The 20,691-nt window shown below is 42.2% G+C and overlaps 4 protein-coding genes across 4 annotated transcripts; 3 read left to right on the top strand and 1 right to left on the bottom strand.

Annotated features, from left to right (window-relative positions):
* Positions 1-768: 768 nt before the first annotated feature.
* Positions 769-4,431, bottom strand: LOC122043900. The gene is made up of 3 exons (XM_042604463.1): positions 4,156-4,431; positions 1,437-1,689; positions 769-1,217 (listed from the first exon to the last, which is right to left on the bottom strand). The coding sequence occupies exons 1-3, from the start codon at positions 4,429-4,431 to the stop codon at positions 769-771; spliced, it is 978 nt and encodes a 325-aa protein (XP_042460397.1).
* A 16-nt stretch (positions 4,432-4,447) lies between these two features.
* On the top strand, positions 4,448-7,445 carry LOC122043901. Its single transcript, XM_042604465.1, has 3 exons — positions 4,448-4,456; positions 5,741-6,070; positions 7,434-7,445. The coding sequence occupies exons 1-3, from the start codon at positions 4,448-4,450 to the stop codon at positions 7,443-7,445; spliced, it is 351 nt and encodes a 116-aa protein (XP_042460399.1).
* Positions 7,446-10,936: 3,491 nt separating this feature from the next.
* Positions 10,937-16,932, top strand: LOC122041930 (4-coumarate--CoA ligase-like 7). The gene is made up of 6 exons (XM_042601821.1): positions 10,937-12,107; positions 15,823-16,009; positions 16,084-16,229; positions 16,303-16,370; positions 16,483-16,585; positions 16,703-16,932. Exons 1-6 carry the CDS (start codon positions 11,061-11,063, stop codon positions 16,826-16,828), a joined length of 1,677 nt encoding a protein of 558 aa, XP_042457755.1. The 5' UTR covers positions 10,937-11,060; the 3' UTR covers positions 16,829-16,932.
* Positions 16,933-17,548: 616 nt separating this feature from the next.
* Positions 17,549-20,331, top strand: LOC122041931 (4-coumarate--CoA ligase-like 7). The gene is made up of 6 exons (XM_042601823.1): positions 17,549-18,669; positions 19,304-19,490; positions 19,565-19,710; positions 19,793-19,860; positions 19,940-20,042; positions 20,121-20,331. The coding sequence occupies exons 1-6, from the start codon at positions 17,656-17,658 to the stop codon at positions 20,244-20,246; spliced, it is 1,644 nt and encodes a 547-aa protein (XP_042457757.1). The 5' UTR covers positions 17,549-17,655; the 3' UTR covers positions 20,247-20,331.
* The last annotated feature ends 360 nt before the right edge of the window (positions 20,332-20,691 follow it).

Raw genomic sequence — 20,691 nt, forward strand, 5'->3', positions numbered from 1 at the left:
TTACAGAAGAAATTATAGATATGATAACCTGAAGCTTTGATACCCGTTGTTAAAATTGTGCTGCAATTATAGTGAAAATTGCAAAAGAGAAATCGAACAAGAAGAATTGACAGAGGAGAAATTAAGACAAAGTATTGTTATGATTGGACGATATGCCAAGAACTTTTTATTAGAATTAGATCTAAAATTATAATAGTCCTATTTACATACATAGTATTTTGACAAAAACTATCAAATCGGGTCAAAATCTCGTTATTCTCAAAGCCATGGGCACAGGCACGGCCAGGCCATACCCAGGGGCATACCCAAGCTAAGATCATCTCCAATCCACATCATCAAATTTGATGTAATTTTCACATCAAAATGATATAATTTTAACACCAAATACTATTTCAACTCCAACTCATCATCATCATATCACACCAAAAAGAAATATTCTTTAGAATATTCTATTATTCTTATTAATTTTTTTATATGATAATTATTATATTTAAAATTAATACTTCTTAATAATTGATATTTTAAATTTTTTAAAATTCAGTATCCAACTAATTTATATATATATAATTTTTATTTTTATTTTTATTATATAATTACTCAAGCATAAATATATTTTAAAAATATTATAAAATCACACATAATTAGGATAAAATATTTTACTATTTTATATTTAAAACAAACAAGGATACTTAGTTGAAAATACAATATTACAAGACTTTAACTTTCAGAATGACTATATTGTTCTCATAAATGCTCAATTAATGTATTTCAAAGGGCAATATGAGCTTCTTTGTCTTTGATTTGTCTATATCGAGCTAGAAACTCTTCAAATCGAGTACCATCATCTACTGCGAGCTCAACATCTGGAGTCGGCACCTCAAAGTATTCCACGATTGGTGCATTTAAATCACGTCCATCTTCAATTATCATATTATACATAATAATACATGATGTCAGTATATCATGTAAAATATTTTTCTGCCAAAAACGTGAAGGTCCTGCAACAATTGCAAAGCGTGATTGGAGCACGGCAAATGCTCGCTCAAGATCCTTTCTACACGCTTCTTGCTTCATTGCAAATAATTTATTCTTTCGACCTTGTGGAGCATGAATCGTTTGAACAAGTGTTGACCATTTTGGATATATACCATCAGCTAAATAATAACTCATATTGTACTCTTTTCCTTGAATGACATAATGAGCAGGAATTGTAATACCTGCAGCAAGATTAGCAAAAAGATGAGAAGACTCAAGTACATTAATATCATTGTTCGATCCTAGCAACCCAAAATACGCATGCCAAATCCACAGATCATAATCGGCTACAACTTCTAGAATAATTGTTGGCTTTCCACTACGACCAGAATATTGTCCTGCCCAAGCTGTTGGACAATTTTGTCATCTCCAATGCATGCAATCTAGGTTACCTAACATACCTGGAAAACCTTGTAGCTCACCAATATGAAGTAACCTAGCAACATCGTGAGCATTTGGAGATCGTAGGTACTGCCCTCCAAAAACTACAACCACATCATGACAAAATCGTTTCACACTTTCAATAGCAGTTGATTCCCTTATTTTAATGTACTCATCAGCAGCATCTACAGGTACACCGTATGCTAATATCCGAAATGCAGTTGTTATTTTTTGCAAGCTTGACAAACCAAGTCTTCCAAGCCCATCTCTTCTCTGAATAAAATAGTTGTCATGATTAGTAATAGCATCACAGATACGCATAAATAAATTCCGTCTCATTCTGAATCTTCTTCGAAACATTGCTGTTGGAATGTATACTGAAAGCCTAAGCTTTGTAAACATTTATTATGAATAAAGAATCACATTTGGTCTAATTGTCTACATTTGTTTGTAGTTGTTCATTTAATTTATATTGTAGATAACATAGTATGTGGTGTCACATACAGAAGATGATGTTATCAGTACCTTATAAATTATAAACAGTAGCTCACGACCAAAATGGAAAAGGAACAAACCATTAGAAGGTCGTAGTGTAATTAGGTATTAGTTTATCTTGACTATATAATTACACTAGTACACTCAGAGTGTATTGAGTAGGACCATTTGAGGTCGTTTCTTTTATACTGACTTTATAAAGGAACAAAGACCTCAGTTATTATGGAAGTGTGTGCTCTTAATCCTAATATAATAACAAGCACATATATTTGATATTTATTTCTTTAATTTATCAATGGGTGAGATTTAGTTCGTTGAATCAATAAACTCGATAAGTTGGGAAATGGTATCACTTATAGTGTGTGTTGTTGATTATAGAAGGAAACTGTGTCCTAGAGATACTAGGTTGATAATGTCCTCAAGAGGAGCTCATAAAGATTGTCATGTTAAACCTGCAGGTGGACTTAGTCCGACATGACAATAAGGTTGAGTGGTACTACTCTTGGACTTAGATATTAATTAAATGAGTTGTCAATAACTCACTTAATTAGTGGACATTCGATATCTTAAACAGGGAGACTAACACACTCATAATAAGAAGGAGCCCAAAATGTAATTTGGGATTGGTGCGGTAGTTCAATGATAGTTCTCTAGTGGAATGAATTATCATTGATAAAATTAAGTTGTGTGTTGGGGCGAACGGGATGCTTAATTTTATCGGAGACCAAAACCAATTCCTCCTCTCGGTCCCTATCGTAGCCTCTTATTTATAGAGTTCTATACCCACCTATACCCACCTTCTATACCCACTAATAAGGGGCCGGCCAAGCTAGCTTGGGAACCAAGCTAGGGCCGGCCTAGCCTTGAACCCAAGCTAGTAGGGCGGCCAAATTAAATTAAAAGGATTTTAATTTTAATTTTATTATTATGTGGAAGATATAATTTAAAGAGAATTAAAATTAAAATATCTCTCTTGTAAAAGATTTATAAAAGATTAAAGAAAGAGATTAGATCTCTTTCCTTATTTGTAGATTGGAGAGATGTTTTATTTTTTCTTTAAAAATTATTCACATGTTGATAAAATTAAAATTATAGAAATTTCCTTTTATCAACCATGAAGAGATTTTAAAGAGAAATTTTATTTTTTAAAATTTCCGGAAACAAATTAGGAAGTTTTAATTGTTGATTAAAACTTGTCCAATTTGTTCTCCAATGATGTGGCCGGCCATTGAATATTGATTTGGAAAATTTATTTTATTTTTCTAAATTAAATCATGTCAAGGAAATTGAGGAAATTTTATTGTAATTAAATTTCCTAATTTGCCTAGGCCAAGGAATATAAAAGAAGATGTGAGGGTGCCTTCATGAGACACAACCTCTATTGTTTTCTCTCCCTTTTTCCTTGGTGTTGTGGCCGGCCATTACCCTCTCCCTCTCTTCCTCTTGTGGTGGCCGAATACTTCATCTCTCTTGGAGTTCTTGTGGTGGCCGGATACTACTTGGAGAAGAAGAAAAAGAAGGAGAGAAAGTTAGCATCTCTTGGAGCTTGGTTAGTATTTTGATTTTCTTCTTTGGTAAAGTTCTTCCTTTGTGGCCGAACCTTGCTTGGAGGAGAAGAAGGTGGTTGGTGGTTTCTCATCTTGGTAGATCGTTGCCCACACAACGTCCGAGGTTAGAAGAGGAATACGGTAGAAGATCAAGAGGTTTTTCTACAAGGTATAATTAGTAATTTTTATTTCCGCATCATGCTAGTTATTTATGGAAATAATACCAAATACAAGAGGCTTATGATCTAGTATTTCGAATATATTTTTCGATGTTGTGTTCTTTTGTTTTCTTTCTTTTCCTTGTGATTTGATTGTTCTCTTTGGTTAACCTAAAGTTATTTTAGGAAATTAAATATTAGCTTTCTATTAAAGGTTTTGTCTAGTCGGTGGTGGTTGCTCCCATATCCAAGAAGGTCATGTGCCTCGCCACGTCAGTACTGGGAACCTTTTATGGAAATTAGTATTTAATGGAATTAATAACTTAAGGAGACTTGGGTCGAACGTGTTAAGTTCCGCAGGAGATCCAAGTTAAAACCTAAAAGAACAAATAGATTAAGTTTTGGATCAAACGTGTTAAGTTCCGCAGGCGATCCAAAATTTAATTTAAAAGAACACATGGTAGCTAGGAAAAAGGTTCAGACCTTTGTACAAAATTTTTGTACAGTGGAACCTCTAGGTTTTCCGAGTAGCAACCAACAATTGCATCATTATACAATGCATTTTCGGCGAAATAATCATTGAATAGATTACGATCAGCAGCTTCACGATTATGATTGATCATCTTATGACCAGGAATTGAGTCTCGATGCCTGCTTTGATTGCTTCCTTCATTGAGATAATTTAAGACAATTTGATTATTGGTAGAAATCACCTGAGCGATCAATTGTTGCCTTGCACTAAAACTTTCTGCATAGTTATCATCATCAGAGCTTGAAGATGATAAATTTGATGAACCTTCAATATTGTTATCCATTTTCTGAGATAATTGAATGGATGAGGTACATGTATGTATTTATAATGTATGTTATAAACGCATTTGGACAAATATGCACAGATGACGTGACACAACAATGACAACATCGAGACAAGTTTAGCAAGCGACGTGACCAGGCATTGAACACACATTTTTGTGTGCCCAGATGACGTGACCTAACAATGAGCGCATTTGGACAAATATTCACAGATGACGTGACACAACAATGATAACATCGGGACAAGTTTAGCAGGCGACGTGACCGGACATTGAGCACACATTTTTGTGTGCCCAGATGATGTGACCTAACAATGAACACATTTGGACAAATATGCACAGATGACATGCCACAACAATGACAACATCGGGACAAGTTTAGCAGGCGACGTGACCGGGCATTGAACACACATTTTTGTGTGCCCAAATGACATGACCTAACAATAAACACATTTGGACAAATATGCACAAATGACATGACACAACAATGATAACATCGGGACAAGTTTGGCAGGCGATGTGACCGAGCATTGAACACACATTTTTGTGTGTCTAGATGACGTGACCTAACAATGAACACATTTAGACAAATATGCACAGATGACGTGATACAACAATGACAACATCGGGACAAGTTTGACAGGCGACGTGACCGGGCATTGAACACACATTGTTGTGTGCCCAAATGACGTGACCTAACAATGAACACATTTGGACAAATATGCACAGATGACGTGACACAACAATGACAACATCGGGACAAGTTTGGCAGACGACGTGACATGACACTGAATCAAAATTTGCATAATTTTATATTCGTATTTTTTCACTATATAATGGCTTACCAGATATTGGTATAACACATTGTATGTCAACAATTTTTGTGAGAGTTTCTCTTCTACTAAAATGAGTACAACCCCCCGACAAGCTTCATACTCATTTGAAGAAGATAAACACTTATGTTATGTTTACCTTCATATTTCACAAAATCCAATCATTGGGATCAACCAATCGAAGGATCGATTCTAGGCAAGAGTTGAGAAAGAGTTTCATGCAGATCCAAATTTTGTGCATCATAGCCGACCGCAAAGATCTTTGCAAAAAAGAATGCTTCTTATGCTAAGTGCAGTATCCAAAATGAAAGGTTACATTCGACAAATTGAACATCTGATCCTAGTGGAGCATCGGAACAAGATATTGTAAGTTACTATGCTTATATTTATTTTAGACTATCTAAATTTTAAAATCTAAGTTTAAATTTATTAATACATATTATTATCTTCATAACTGATGTTCAATTATTTTCTTGCAGTTAACTCGTATCAAAATGTTATTTGCAGAAGACCCAAAATACACAAAGGGTTTCAAATTTGACCATGTCTGGAATATTCTCAAAGACATTGAAAAATTTGGCACTGACATTATGAATACTGCATCCATGAAATCGCGACAACAAAATGCTAATGCTGGTTCATCTGAACAACAATTCTTCGAGGAAGCATTTCATACACCTTCATCTCCTTGTGTGTCTGCTTTTGATCTTAATATCACTGATTCAGATAGCGGTGCTAGTTCTAATAAACGACCTCCAGGGGTGAAAAAAGCAAAAATGAAGAAAAAGAATGATGAACAAATTGCAAAGGTAATTAATATTAATATTCAACTTGTTGAGGCAATGAATGCAAGTACTGCTGCTACTACAAAAATGGCAGATACTATGCTTTACAAGGAAGAAACCAAAATTTTATTCAAAGATTTGAACTCGATCTCTAACCCGATTGATCCTGTCCGAATGCTGAACCAACGGACGCTGGGCACGTGGCGCTCCCCGGCTGCTGATGTGGATCTTCGACTGGTTGCACGAAGCTCCGGCGAACCTGTACAGAAGTCGGGCCGGGAAGGGGTTCCCGGCGGCGACCCTCCGATGCTCAAGTCAGGCAAGCAAGCAGTGACAAAGTGGCTCTCGAAATATTAGAACGCATACCTCCGGCGAAGTATGAGGCTCTTTATATAGAGCGGTGAAAGAGCTCCTGCACGTCCACCGAGGCACATACGTGTCCGTAGCCCATATCTCGGTATGTGTCTGTCAGAAAGCTTACCTGACCCATACTGCTACAGTCCAAGCATGTCCTCGATGGGACAGCGGAACCCCGTCATAAGATTTGGAGTATGGCCTGCATGTGGAGCATACCCGCTGTCAGAAAAAGATGTCACTTGTCCTTTTGCCATTTCTCCCTGGAGGGCGTCCGGCCGGCCAGCTTCCGCGACATCCGGACGGACATATACGGTGGTCTACTCTCAATCGGGCTTTGTGGAGACTATTAGCAGTATGCTACCTTATGGCTTTGGCCGAGCGTGCAGTCCGCTCAGCCCTACGATCTTATCCTCTGAGCGCCGGAACCCTGACTTTCGACAGGGTGCCTTTATCAACTAGACACCGGCCGCCCGCCCGGCCGGTCGAACGCATCCCTCTCCGGCCGGCCACCTCCCACTTTGACTTCCACGTGGCGCTGACTCCACCGGACGGGGGGCCTCTGTTCTTACAACCGGATCACTTGCCTTCCCTTCAAGTCTAGTCGAAGGAGGCGATTAGTCCGACTGACTGGACTGTTAGCCTAGCCGGACGGCGCCTTCAGGCACGCTAATCCGCTCGGCTTTTCACAGGGATGGCCTTAAAAAGGTTAGTCAACAACAACCTTCCTCGGATCTCCTCGTAACCTGTGCCAATCTTCGACATTAAGGCTGAGCATGCGCTCATTAAATGCATCGAATGATCGAACGCCACGTGGCGCACTGTTGTCATCGTACGGCGGCGGCGGTGGATTACTTGAAAGCTAAAGGCCACCTTCCCGCCGAGCTGACCATTCCCCCAGAGGATCTGGCTACCGTGATGGGCGCCATTTCTGATGCTCTTTTTGATTTTGACGCATGAGGAGTGTTTATGTTTTTGTACTCTTGCTGTTCGGCACAACTTACTTTTGCTGTAACTTCTTTTGTTTGCCCAGCGTTTGGCGTAAATAGATCATCTTTCTGTTCTTGCAACTTTTGTTTTGGTTAGAAAATTTTCTTTCGTCATGTTTAAAGTGTTCTTTAAAACTCCTCCGCTCGGCTCCATACTCTAACATGAGGTCAAGCCGATTGTCTTCGAAAAACGTCTTTCGCCATGCGACTGCATAGCCGCTAGGCGAGCGAACGTCATTCGTTCACGTGCTCACATCTTTAATTCTTATTAACTATCTTTTGCTTTGCACCTTACCTCAAAGGGATTTTCCCCATATTTTTGCTAAGCGAGCCGCTCGGCTGTATGCTGGCCTTAAAGAACAGGCTCTGTCGTCGGTCGGCTCTTACCGCCGGAATGTATCACGTGGATGGCTATCCGCTCGGAGGGTTTATAGACGCCGGCTCGTCTCTCGATTTTTAACGTCGGAGCTTGACGGTCTTCCGCTCGGAGGGTTTATAGACGCCGGCTCGTCTCTCGATATTTAACGTCGGAGCTCGACGGTCTTCCGCTCGGAGGGTTTATAGACGCCGGCTCGTCTCTCGATAGTGAGTGGAGGTGCGCGGCGGTCTTCCGCTCGGAGGGTTTATAGACGCCGGCTCGTCTCTCGATATTTAACGTCGGAGCTCGACGGTCTTCCGCTCGGAGGGTTTATAGACGCCGGCTCGTCTCTCGATATTTAACGTCGGAGCTCGACGGTCTTCCGCTCGGAGGGTTTATAGACGCGGGCTCGTCTCTCGATATTTAACGTCGGAGCTCGACGGTCTTCCGCTCGGAGGGTTTATAGACGTCGGCTCGTCTCTCGATATTTAACGTCGGAGCTCGACGGTCTTCCGCTCGGACGTTTATAGACGCCGGCTCGTCTCTCGATATTTAACGTCGGAGCTCGACGGTCTTCAAGGCTACTTTTAACACAGCCGATCGGCGAAGATATTTGCCATCTTTATAATTTTGCTTCCTGCATTACAAGGACATAGGCGACCGAAATGTATATAAATTTACATTTAGCGCACCTTTCACCCAGCTCGGATAACGTACTCCCGGCCGAACGGCTCGGGGTCTTCTTCGTCGAGCGCTTGGCTCGGATAACATACTCCCGACCGAAATGCTCGGGGTCTTCATCATCGAGCGCTTGGCTCGGATATTATACCTCCGGCCGAACGGCTCGAGGCCTTCGTTGTCGAGCCTTTGGCTCGGATACTATATCTCCGGCCGAACGGCTCGGGGCCTTCGTCGTCGAGCGCTTGGCTCGGTTATTATACCTCCAGCCGAACGGCTCGGGGCCTCCGTTGTCGAGCCTTTGGCTCGGATACTATAACTCCGGCCGAACGGCTCGGGGCCTTCTTCGTCGATCCTTTGGCTCCGATGATATACGGCCGGCCGAACGGCACGGGCCTTCTTTCGGAAAATTACGATGAATTCTATGCCCGAAAGAAACTATATCTGAAAAACTAACCTGCCGATCAGCATAAGATCTGACTCAATTTCTCAACTCCCGAATACCCGTGGAGTGAGGTGGATACAATGTACTCGTCGAAATTTATCAAGGCCAGGAGGATGGCGAAACTTCCCGGTCGGTCCTCCATGGCCGCTCGGCCCCCCTAGAGGTGGAGGCGGCCTGCTGCGTTATCCTTCTACTTGAGCCTTCTGCTCCTGTTGCTCCACGAGCCTAGCTACTCTTGCCTCTGTCAGAGCGTCGAGTTTCTCCACGGAGAGCATCACCATGTGTGGTCGTCCAGCTTCGTCCATTGCTTCCGTTCGGATGCAGGAGCGTTCCCACAGACAGCGCCAATTTGATCCTGTCCGAATGCTGAACCAACGGACGCTGGGCATGTGGCGCTCCCCGGCTGCTGATGTGGATCTTCGACTGGTTGCACGAAGCTCCGGCGAACCTGCACAGAAGTCGAGCCGGGAAGGGGTTCCCGGCTGTGACCCTCCGACGCTCAAGTCAGGCAAGCAAGCAGTGACAAAGTGGGTCTCGAAATATTAGAACGCGTACCTCCGGCGAAGTATGAGGCTCTTTATATAGAGCGGTGAAAGAGCTCCTGCACGTCCACCGAGGCACATACGTGTCCGTAGGTCATACCTCGGTATGTGTCTGTCAGAAAGCTTACTTGACCCATACTGCTACAGTCCAAGCATGTCCTCGATGGGACAGCGGAACCCCGTCATAAGATTTGGAGTATGGCCTGCATGTGGAGCATACCCGCTGTCAGAAAAAGATGTCACTTGTCCTTTTGCCCTTTCTCCCTGGAGGGCGTTCGGCCGGCCAGCTTTCGCGACATCCGGACAGACATATACGGTGGTCTACTTGGGGAGATTCTCAATCGGGCTTTGTGGAGACTATTAGCAGTATGCTACCTTATGGCTTTGGCCGAGCGTGCAGTCCGCTCGGCCCTACGATCTTATCCTCTGAGCGCCGGAACCCTGACTTTCGACAGGGTGCCTTTATCAACTAGACACCGGTCGGCCGCTCGGCCGGTCGAACGCATCCCTCTCCGGCCGGCCACCTCCCACTTTGACTTCCACGTGGCGCTGACTCCACCGGACGGGGGGCCTCTGTTCTTACAACCGGATCACCGATGATGCGTGAATATATTCACAATGAGCAAATTAGAATTATGCAAAAGAAAATGCAAGTACAAGGATCTCATTCAGTTGCACATTAAGGAGAAGGATCTCAAATATCTCAAATACAGGGAGAAGGATCACAACTTAATCAATATCAAGGTGAAGATCAAGAATCTCAGAATCCTACGAATATTTTCTGATAATTTCATAATTATTTTAGCGGAATGGGGAGTGATCTTCCCGAATATTAGTATTATAATATTATTAAAGTAATTTTAAGTTTATACGTGCTTTATTAGTATCGTTTGTACCATGTACTTGTTTGTTAAGCTTAGTTAATTATGTTTTTAAGTTTGTATTAGTAATATTTTAATTTAATGTCATTACTATTTTTATTTTGTATGTCAATGTAATGGGTAATGTATTGTATATTTATGCATATAAATTTTTTTAATATTTTATTGTATTATGTTTATGAAATTAGTGATAATTTATAAATGTAATTATAATTAAAATATATTAAATAAAATTTAACTAATAATTTTAATAAATTAAATATTTACAAATATACATAATAAAATTTAAATATGCTATTAAATACACTTAATTTAAATTTATAATAAATAATAATTATATTTAATTATATTATAAATAAAGATAAAGAAAATAATAATTATTAATTAATTATATTTGATTTTATAATAATATAATAAAATCAAAAAAAAATTCTCTCCATCATCAAATATGGTGTTGTACTATTCACATCATTATATTTGAGGTAGATTTTGATGTATGAGTTGAAGTAATTTAATATTAAATTGATATTAAATTTGATGTTTTAATAATGGATCAGAGATGTCCTACCAAATCCAGACACGGGGAACCGCTGTATTTAGCGGTATAGTCGTGGGATGGTGGTCTACTGTGGCACGGCATCTCAACTCTCATACGCTCCGGCCGTACCATCGGACAGGGCCGTGTTGGCTCCTGCTCGTATGAGCCATCTCTTCAAAAGGAGATGAATAGACAGACAGACAGACAGTGGGCGGGGCGTTGGTGAAGCATGCCACCCGCTCCACTAAAAATGGAGGGGCGAGTTGTTGTCCTGCAACAACGCCCACCGACCCTACCTCCGTCGGCGCCGTCCCCCGATCCTCGCAGCGGCTTCGACGCCGCATCCAGAACCTTCCACAGCCTGCGTCCGAACGTTTCGCTTCCGCTGCCCGATCGCCCCCTCTCCTTCCTCGCCTACGTCTTGTCCCTCCTCCCCTGCCCCCTCCCCTCCCACCCCGCCCTCGTCGATGCCGCCACCGGCCACGCCATTTCCTTCGCCGATCTCCTCTCCCGGGTCCGCTCCCTCGCCGCCGCACTCCGCTCCCGCATCGGTCTCGCCAAGGGCCACGTCGTCTTCATCCTCGCCCCCGCAGGCCTCGACGTCCCCGCCCTCTACCTCGCTCTCCTCTCCATCGGCGCGGTTATTTCCGCCGCCAATCCCGCCTCCACCCCGGCCGAGATCGCCCACCTCGTCTCCCTCTCCGATCCCCGCATCGCCTTCGCCACATCCGACAGCGCGGGCAAGCTCCCCCGCTGCGTGGCCACCGTCCTCCTCGACTCGCCCCGCTTCCGCTCGTTATTCGACGGCGACGGAGAGGAAGTCGTGGAGGAGGAGGTCGAGCAATCGAACGTGGCCGTTATACAGTACTCCTCCGGGACGACTGGGATGGTGAAGGCAGCCGCGCTGTCGCATCGCAACTTCATCGCGATGGTCGCGGGATTCCACGCGACCAGGAAACCGAAGGCGGAGGTGTTTCTCTTGGGAGCCCCCTTGTTCCATTCCATGGGCTTCTTCTTTCTGCTGAAAGCCCTGGCGTTGGGCGAGACGACGGTTGTGATGGGGGGCAGGGGAGGCGTGAAGCAAATGCTACAGGCGGCAGAGAGGTATCGGGTGACCGCCATGACGGCGGCGCCACCCGTGGTGGTCGCGATGGCAAAGTGGCCGGAGCCGCTAGACTTAGAAGCTCTGGAGCACATCACCTGTGGCGGCGCGCCACTCCCTGAGGCATCAGCCGTGCGATTCATGAGGCGATTTCCACGCGTGGAGATCCGTCAGGTATTTACTTTACATTAACCAAGGAAATTCGTTTATACATTATTTACTTCTGTTCTAGAACCTCATTCAAAGCCCGGCCTTTGTCTTACTTGTCTTACTCTTAAAATTACAGAATTTACATAAAGTTTCGATTAGTTCTTCACAAAAGATTCATATTTTCTTACCAAAATTTGTTTCTAGAATTTGTCATTTTGCTCTTTCAATTAGATCAGAGCAAAAGGTTGCTCTGTAAATTCCCTTGGAGCAATCTGTATGAGATAAAAAAAAAAATTTAAGAGAAAAATCCCATAAATGATCAATTCCACTGCCAGGGTTGTGGAATCCGTGTCAGAGGGCCATCTGGTCATTATTCTTTTTATTCAATACTGGTCCATTAAATTTGGAGCTTTTTATCATGATATAATTTGTATGATTTATATATACTCTATTACGGAGTGATTTACAGTTTGGCTCTGTCCCATCTTGGTCCAGTATAATAAATAATGATTAGAAATGTCAGTAATGTGGAAGGATTTGTTCAAACCTCGCTCAAACTGTCAAACCTATAAGGCTTTTATTGTGACGTTGCACAAAGTTTTCTTTTCCTACCACATCTCTGAAGAAAGCAACACTTGATATAGCCAGCAATAATAGCTGCTCCCACTTTGACTCTCGAGCTGTTTTTGGCGTGACGAGTGAATTGTCCGCATGCATGGATCCATGATCTTTAACTTCAAATGTAAGGAAGAATGAAAGCGTAGGGGGGTCAGTACTGCATGACATTGGGAGTATAAAGAGTTCTATTCTATTGACTCCTTTCTACTTCCTATCTTTAACTGCCTTTCGAACCACCAAAGGGACAACTACACCTCTCTCTCTCTCTCTCTCTCTCTCTCTCTCTCTCTAAACTACCTGAAATCAGTTGTGTCACCTGAGTTTTTCTGGTTGTCTGATCTTTCTGCCACTTAATCCTATTTGTTGATGATTAACTTGATGTAGGAGTAGCCCTCCATAAAATTGTATATGTGATCTTGTCTGAGAGCTGGAGAGATGGCGCGCTGGATAGTTGACTGCGCTGTTGACTGCGTGAAGAGTTTGATTTAGGGAAAAAGGGGCTTCTTCCTCTCTGCACACACCAAAGAGAGCAGACAGGACGTCAGCGCCAAAAACTAGAAGAGAGGTCTCTAGCGTAGACTCTCTAATCCTCAAGTCAGTATGCTGGTCGAGCGGAAATAAGAACAATAGATGAGTGTGGATAGTTAGCGTAATTGAGAATAACTTAACATAATATTATCTACCTCGCCAACGAAGAGGCTCCCTCCTTTATATACTACCTCTCATAACCTCCACAATCATGAGGTGACAGAGAATCGAGTAAGGGAATATGTACAACCTGGAAGGCGTATAGTCACCATATGAGGAATCTTCCATTACTCGTGCCCACACACCCCTTTTGTAACTTACGCTATTAATGAGACGGTTGAAGGAATATGCTATCATAATGTGTCTGCTGATGGAGCGTAGCAATATTCTCTGACAAATGGTTGTTACTCTAACAAGTTGTTGTGATTCTCTGACAATATTGTCTACTGAGTGCATCTTGACCAGATCTTTGAACCGACTGACTGTATGGCCATCCTTCCCTTAAGCCGCTCGGTTATGCACCAAATAATGCTGGAGATATGCTCTTGAAGTAATATGAAGCTAAGTTCTCTGGTCGGTTCTATGACCGACCTGCCATGTACTGGGATACTTCCTTTGAGAAATGGTGAACTAAGTCCCGAGAGATTCGATCGATACTTTAAGCCATTCATTCATATGATAAGAGACTTGCCTTAATTTGAAGTGAGGACCTGAGATATGGAAGTTTGACCAAGTTTATAAGGAGAATTACCTTATACATTTATCTTTCATGCATATATGAGATGAGCGCACTGAGCTAGGTAAACCTGACTGACATTATTACCGATCAGCCATATTAAGGAGGACTGGTATGCGAGGAAACCCATAGGTCCAATCGGTTGTGGGGTCGATCGATCATATGCTAAAAGACTTGTACTAAGAGTGGGGAGCTGGATCCCCTTACTCTGGATGGACGTATGACTGACTGGACATCCCTTAAACTCAGTTGGCTATTGTATGATCGGATATATAATAGATGTCTTAATACAGGAATGGAGCAGTAGGTCTCTTAGGTCCGATCGGCTGCTAGACTGGTCACCCTCGTACTGAAGGCCTTAGTGCTGGGCGAAGAACAAAGTCCTGTTGACAGTGACACGATGGCTACCACCTCCACTTGATTTTGACTGACACGTCACCTTGACTTTGACTATCACGTCATACCCGGCCTACTCGTAACATCCCGTATCACTCGAGGAAACCGATAGGTTCGACCGGTGGTGGGGTCGGTCATATACTAAAAGACTTGTACTGAAAATGGAGAGCTGGATCCCCTTACTCCGTATGGATGTATGACTGATCGACTCTATGGAAGGTCAGACATCCCTTAAACTCGGTCGACTATTGAATGATTGGATATATAATAAATGTCTTAATACAGGAATGAAGCACTAAGTCTCTTAGGTCTAACCAGCTCCTCGGCCAGTCACCCTCATACCGAAGGCCTTAATATTGAATGAAGAGCAAAGTCTTATTGAGGGCGACACGCTGGCTACCATCTCCCCTTGACTTTGACTGCCACATCATACCCGGATCTGCCCGTAACATCCCATATCAATATGAAATGCCTTTTTTAACGATTAATTAATTCATCATTTACAAAAGCCAGCTATTGACAACCCACCTAACATTCTGACCAAATAGCCAGCTAAAAAAGGAATGTGCTCTCTAATTTTTTTTTTCTAGGAGAGTCGCAGTGCTATTGCTTAATGGATAAGGTTTCATTCCATCAATTCCAGGTTTCAAACTACTCTTAAGGAAAAAGATTTCGACTAGCAATGCTTCTTCTATGTGTGTCTAAAACCGAGAATTATCTGTAGATTTTAATGAAATTAGAAAATTCCTTAAGTTTCAACTGGCATAATGAAAAAGGAAATTTGACTAGGGAAATTTTGTTTTTTTTTTTAATAATTTGTATTAAACAGAGAATAGTCCTTTTTTGGTGAAATCAGTACAATATGTTCTTGTGAGAATTGGAAAATTCCTCAACTAGGGTGTGCAATGAACAAGTGATTTCTTGGGAAACCTTTTCTTTTATGTATGAACAATAAGCTTTAGACTTTACTCCAATCAGAATTTGAATTTTGACGGTCAACATGCATTTTGTTTTTTCCCCCTTAAAAAATGGTCGGGAAATACATGGATAGCGATGTCAAAACTACTATCTTTTTTTACATTACTTGTGCAGTGCATCGGCAAGATTCCAATAATAAATTCTTTGTCATTCAATGCGATTTACTTGAGAGGAGAAAGATAAATTATTGATTGAATTAGATTAGATGCAACGACCACAGCCCATAAGTTTCTTCTGATAGAATCAGATGTAACAACTACTGTTTTTTTAGTTTCCTTGTACAAATATGTTTCAATACTGAACTAGGTGTGCAGAATTGCAATTGAGTCAGTGACACAGATGGGGCCCTAATTTGCAACTAGTTCAATTTGTTTCCTTGTAGTGCTACAATAAGTAACGACTTTTGGTTAGACAACTGGTCTTTCTCGGTGGAAGGGCATATCGATGTTGTTAGTTAATTTACTAATGGATGCATGATGGCAGGGATATGGATCCACTGAAGGTGGAGGCATATCTAGGATGATCTGTAAAGAGGAGTGTCGTCGGGTTAGGTCCGCTGGTCGCCTCTCCCACAACGTTGAAGCTATGCTTGTGGATAATGCCACAGGAGAAAGATTGTCAATTGGCCAAACTGGAGAACTATGGGTTAGAAGCCCTTTCGTCATGCTAGGTAATGAAACAGAGCCAATTCATCATTTATACTTGGTTTAAAACTAAGTGAATGGATTATCTCACTGTTATCAGGTTATGTCGGAAATGAGCAAGCAAATGCAATCACCTTCGATGCCAATGGTTGGTTGAAGACTGGTGACCTCTGTTACTTTGATGAGGATGGATTTCTGCACGTTGTGGGTCGGTTGAAGGAATTGATTAAATATAAAGCCTATCAGGTAAATGCAATTAGTCGCTCTGCTCTACGTTGAATAAAATCTTCCCAGAATTTACCGGGTAAGTCCACTGTAGGTTCCACCTGCTGAGTTAGAGCATTTGCTTCAATGTCTACCGGGGATTGCTGATGCTGCAGTGGTTCCGTAAGTTCAACTGATTAGTCGAACTTTGACTTCTCTGTATTTTGGATCTGTCCCATAGTAATTTCTGCTTACCTTCGTGTCCTAACGCATTGTGGTTGTTGCGAAATTATAGTTATCCGGATGAGGAAGCAGGCCAAATACCTATGGCTTTAGTAGTTCCACAGCCAGGATCCAACCTCAGTGAAATAGAAATAATGGATCTCATCGCGAAGCAGGTTTTATATCTTTCTCAATTGTATTTCCTCCTCTGTTCTATTCTACTATCCAGAAACCTCATAATTTGTGCAAAGCAAGATTTGGACTGACTTCTATATATCTTTGTCGTGTTCTAGGTAGCGCCTTACAAGAAGATTCGTAAAGTAGTTTTCACTAACTATATACCGAAAACGCCATCGGGGAAGATCTTGAGAGCAGCATTGCGCAACCATGCAGTTTTCAACTCCTTGTCTAGACTATAATGTGGATTAGTTTTCCAAAACAATTACGATGTGGATAAAGTGATTTGTTTATATTCCAATATAATGTGTTGGATCTTATCTCTATATGATGGGGCTTGCTTGTATTTGTAAGCGTGCGGATTGATGTCATTAAGGATCAAATTCATTAAGTGATCTACTGAATTATTATGGCGGGTTTTAGTTATTGGACGTGAGGTTTATATGGATAGAATTCGTTAGCCTATACCGCTATTAATGGTTGGCTGATAAAGGATGTGAGTTTATGTATTAGTAAACATAATCAGTTCTCATCTTAACATTAGATCAAATAATATTAATAATTAAATCATCTTCATCAACTTGGATAGTATAAAAAAAATAGGATCATCAAACTATATTTTTTTTTTATAGATATTACAATACATCTTTTCAACTCTCATATTTATTATTCTTTTGGATTGTAAGTAATTTTTATAATCATCAAAAATAAATCTTAAATTCTCCCTCCTACCTACTTGTCTTATCATAAGATTATGAAATACTTTTAAAGGTATTTCCATATCATTTGTCATCTTAATCTTTCCATATCATTTATCATCTTAATCTGTATCTTTGTAGAAAAAAATATATTTTTATAATTTTGAGAGATAATAATTATACTTTTTAACATATTGATGGCAAAGTAAACTTGTTATTTTTTTATTACAAATATTCATTTTAATCACACAATCAAACGTTCTTTCAGCACTTGTTTGAAGGGGCATGCCCGTCCCATTGCTTCTCTGTCCGGCTCCGGATTCGGCTTTACCTTTCTGGGGATGAATAGACAGTGAGCGAACTGGTGAAGTATGTCACCTGTTCCACTAAAAATGGAACCTCCATCGGCGCCGTCCCTTGATCCGCGCAGCGGCTTCGACGCCGCATCCAGAATCTTCCACAGCCTGCGTCCTCACGTCCCGCTTCCGCCGCCCGATCGTCCCCTCTCCTTCCCCGCCTACGCCTTGTCCCTCCTCCCCTGCCCCCTCCCCTCCCACCCCGCCCTCGTCAATGCCGCCACCGGCCACGCCATCTCCTTCGCCGATCTCCTCTCCCAGGTCCGCTCCCTAGCCGCCGCACTCCGCTCCCGCATCGGCCTCGCCAAGGGCCACGTCGTCTTCATCCTCGCCCCCGCAAGCCTCGACGTCCCCGCCCTCTGCCTCGCGCTCCTCTCCATCGGCGCGGTTATTTCGCCCGTCAATCCCGCCTCCACCCCGGCCGAGCTCGCCCGCCTCGTCGCCCTCTCCGTTCCTCGCATCGCCTTCGCCACATCCGACAGCGCGGGCAAGCTCCCCCGCAACGTGACCGCCGTCCTCATCGATTCGCCCCGCTTCCGCTCGTTATTCGACGGCGACGGAGGAGGAGTCGTGGAGGTGGAGGTCGAGCAGTCGGACGTGGCCGTCATACATTACTCCTCTGGTACGACGGGAATGGTGAAGGCAGCCGCGCTGTCGCATCGCAACTTCATCGCGAAGGTCGCGGGATTCCACGCGACCAGGAAACCGAAGGCGGAGGCAGAGCTGTTTCTCCTGGGAGCCCCCTTGTTCCATGGGATGGGTTTATGCTTTCTGCTGAAAGCCCTGGCGTCGGGCGAGACGACTGTGGTGATGGGGGGCAGGGCAGGCGTGAAGCAAATGCTACAGGCGGCAGAGAGGTATCGGGTGACCGCCATGACGGCGTCGCCTCCCGTGGTGGTCGCGATGGCAAAGTGGCCGGAGCCGCTAGACCTAGAAGCTCTGGAGACAATCACCTGTGGCGGCGCGCCACTCCCTGTGGCAGCAGCCGTGCGATTCATGGTGCGATTTCCACGCGTCGAGATCCGTCAGGTATTTACTTTACCTTAATAAGGAAATTTGTTTATACATTATTTGCATAGTGGAATCCGCGTCAGAAGGCCAACTGGTCATTATTGTTTTTTACTGGGGTGTCGAGTCCTTGTTTTTTTTTTTTTCCGAAATCAGTACCACCTGTTCTCGTGAGAATGGGAAAGAAAAAAAAATTTGATAGTCTAATTGATTATTTTTATTTTTAAGATGATTAATTTGATTCCATCTATCATTAGAATATATCGAGAAAAGCCCATTCAAAAGTTTAGTATCTTTTGATTATATCTTTTATTTGTAAGAGAAATTTTTACAAATACTTAGTAATTAAGGTTCAAATCATGAATATCTTAATGACAATCTGGATATCTTATCATGACACGATGATCTCGGGGAGTGTGAGAATGGGAAAGAAGATCCTCAACGAACAAGTGATTTTAACTTTGGGAGACTTTTTTTAAAAAAAATATGTATGGAAACAGAGAATAAGTTTTAGACTTTTACTCCAATCAGACTTTACGGGATTAATGTTTCCTTGTAGCGGATCTACATTTTGGTTAGACAACTGGTCTTTCTCCTGTGGTGGAATGACATATCGATGTTGTTAGTTAATTTACTAATAGATGCATGACGGCAGGGATATGGATGCACTGAAGGTGGACCCATATCTTGGATGATCTGTAAAGAAGAGTGTCGTCGGGTTAGGTCTGCTGGTCGCCTCTCCCACAACGTTGAAGCTATGCTTGTGGATAATGCCACAGGAGAAAGATTGTCAATTGGCCAAACTGGAGAACTATGGGTTAGAAGCCCTTCCGTCATGCTAGGTAACGAAACAGAGCCAATTCATCATTAATACCTTGTTTAAAACTAAGTCGATGGATTATCTCACTGTTATCAGGTTACGTCGGAAATGAGCAAGCAAATGCAATCACCTTCGATGCCAATGGTTGGTTGAAGACTGGCGACCTCTGTTACTTTGATGAGGATGGATTTCTTCACGTTGTGGATCGGTTGAAGGAATTGATTAAATATAAAGCCCATCAGGTAAATGCAATTAGTCGCTCTGCTCTACGTTGAATAAAATCTTCCCAGAATTTACCGAGTAAGTCACTATGGATCATTGTAGGTTGCACCTGCTGAATTAGAGCATTTGCTTCGATGTCTACCGGGGATTGCCGATGCTGCAGTGGTTCCGTAAGTTCAACTGATTAGTCGAACTTCGTCTTCTCTGTATTTTGGATCAGTCCCATTGTAATTTCTGCTTTTTTTATAGTTATCCGGACGAGGAAGCAGGCCAAATACCTATGGCTTTAATAGTTCCACAGCCAGGATCCAACCTCAGTGGAATAGAAATAATGGAACTCATCGCGAAGCAGGTTTATGTTTTCAGAAACCTCATAACTTGTGGAAAATAAGATTTGGACTGATTCGTATATATCTTTGTCGTGTTGTAGGTGGCGCCTTACAAGAATATTCGCAAAGTAGTGTTCACTAACTACATACCGAAAACTCCATCAGGAAAGATCTTGAGAGCCGCATTGCGCAACCATGCCGTTTTCAACTCCTTGTCTAAACTATAATGTGGATTAGTTTTCAAAAACAATTATGAAGTGGATAAAGTGATCGTTTATATTCCAATACAATATGACCTCAAGTTTCTTCGAATCGTCACAAGTAATTCATATTTCCAGAAGTTTATTTGAAGATATATTTTGGATTCGCTATAATATAAATTTTCCACTTTTATCCGATAGAATTGGTGATGCTTTGATGATTAGTAAACAAGTATTGATACCATTAAGCGCATAAAAACGCAAGTACCTTATGATAATCATCTTTCTTTCTTTCCCTCCCAAACGCTAGAGTGATCCAATTATGGAGGAATATCATCTTTATTCCATCTATGCTTAATTTCTCTATCTTTTAGATGCTTTAGAATCTTTGATCTTCGCCTCGTCCTCTTCCAGATCCATTCATCGTATTTTTCTTGTAAAAGCCACAACTCCCCCCTAATCTTTCAACTCG

The sequence above is a fragment of the Zingiber officinale genome, chromosome 2A, assembly GCF_018446385.1.
Source record: "Zingiber officinale cultivar Zhangliang chromosome 2A, Zo_v1.1, whole genome shotgun sequence".
NCBI lineage: Eukaryota > Viridiplantae > Streptophyta > Magnoliopsida > Zingiberales > Zingiberaceae > Zingiber > Zingiber officinale.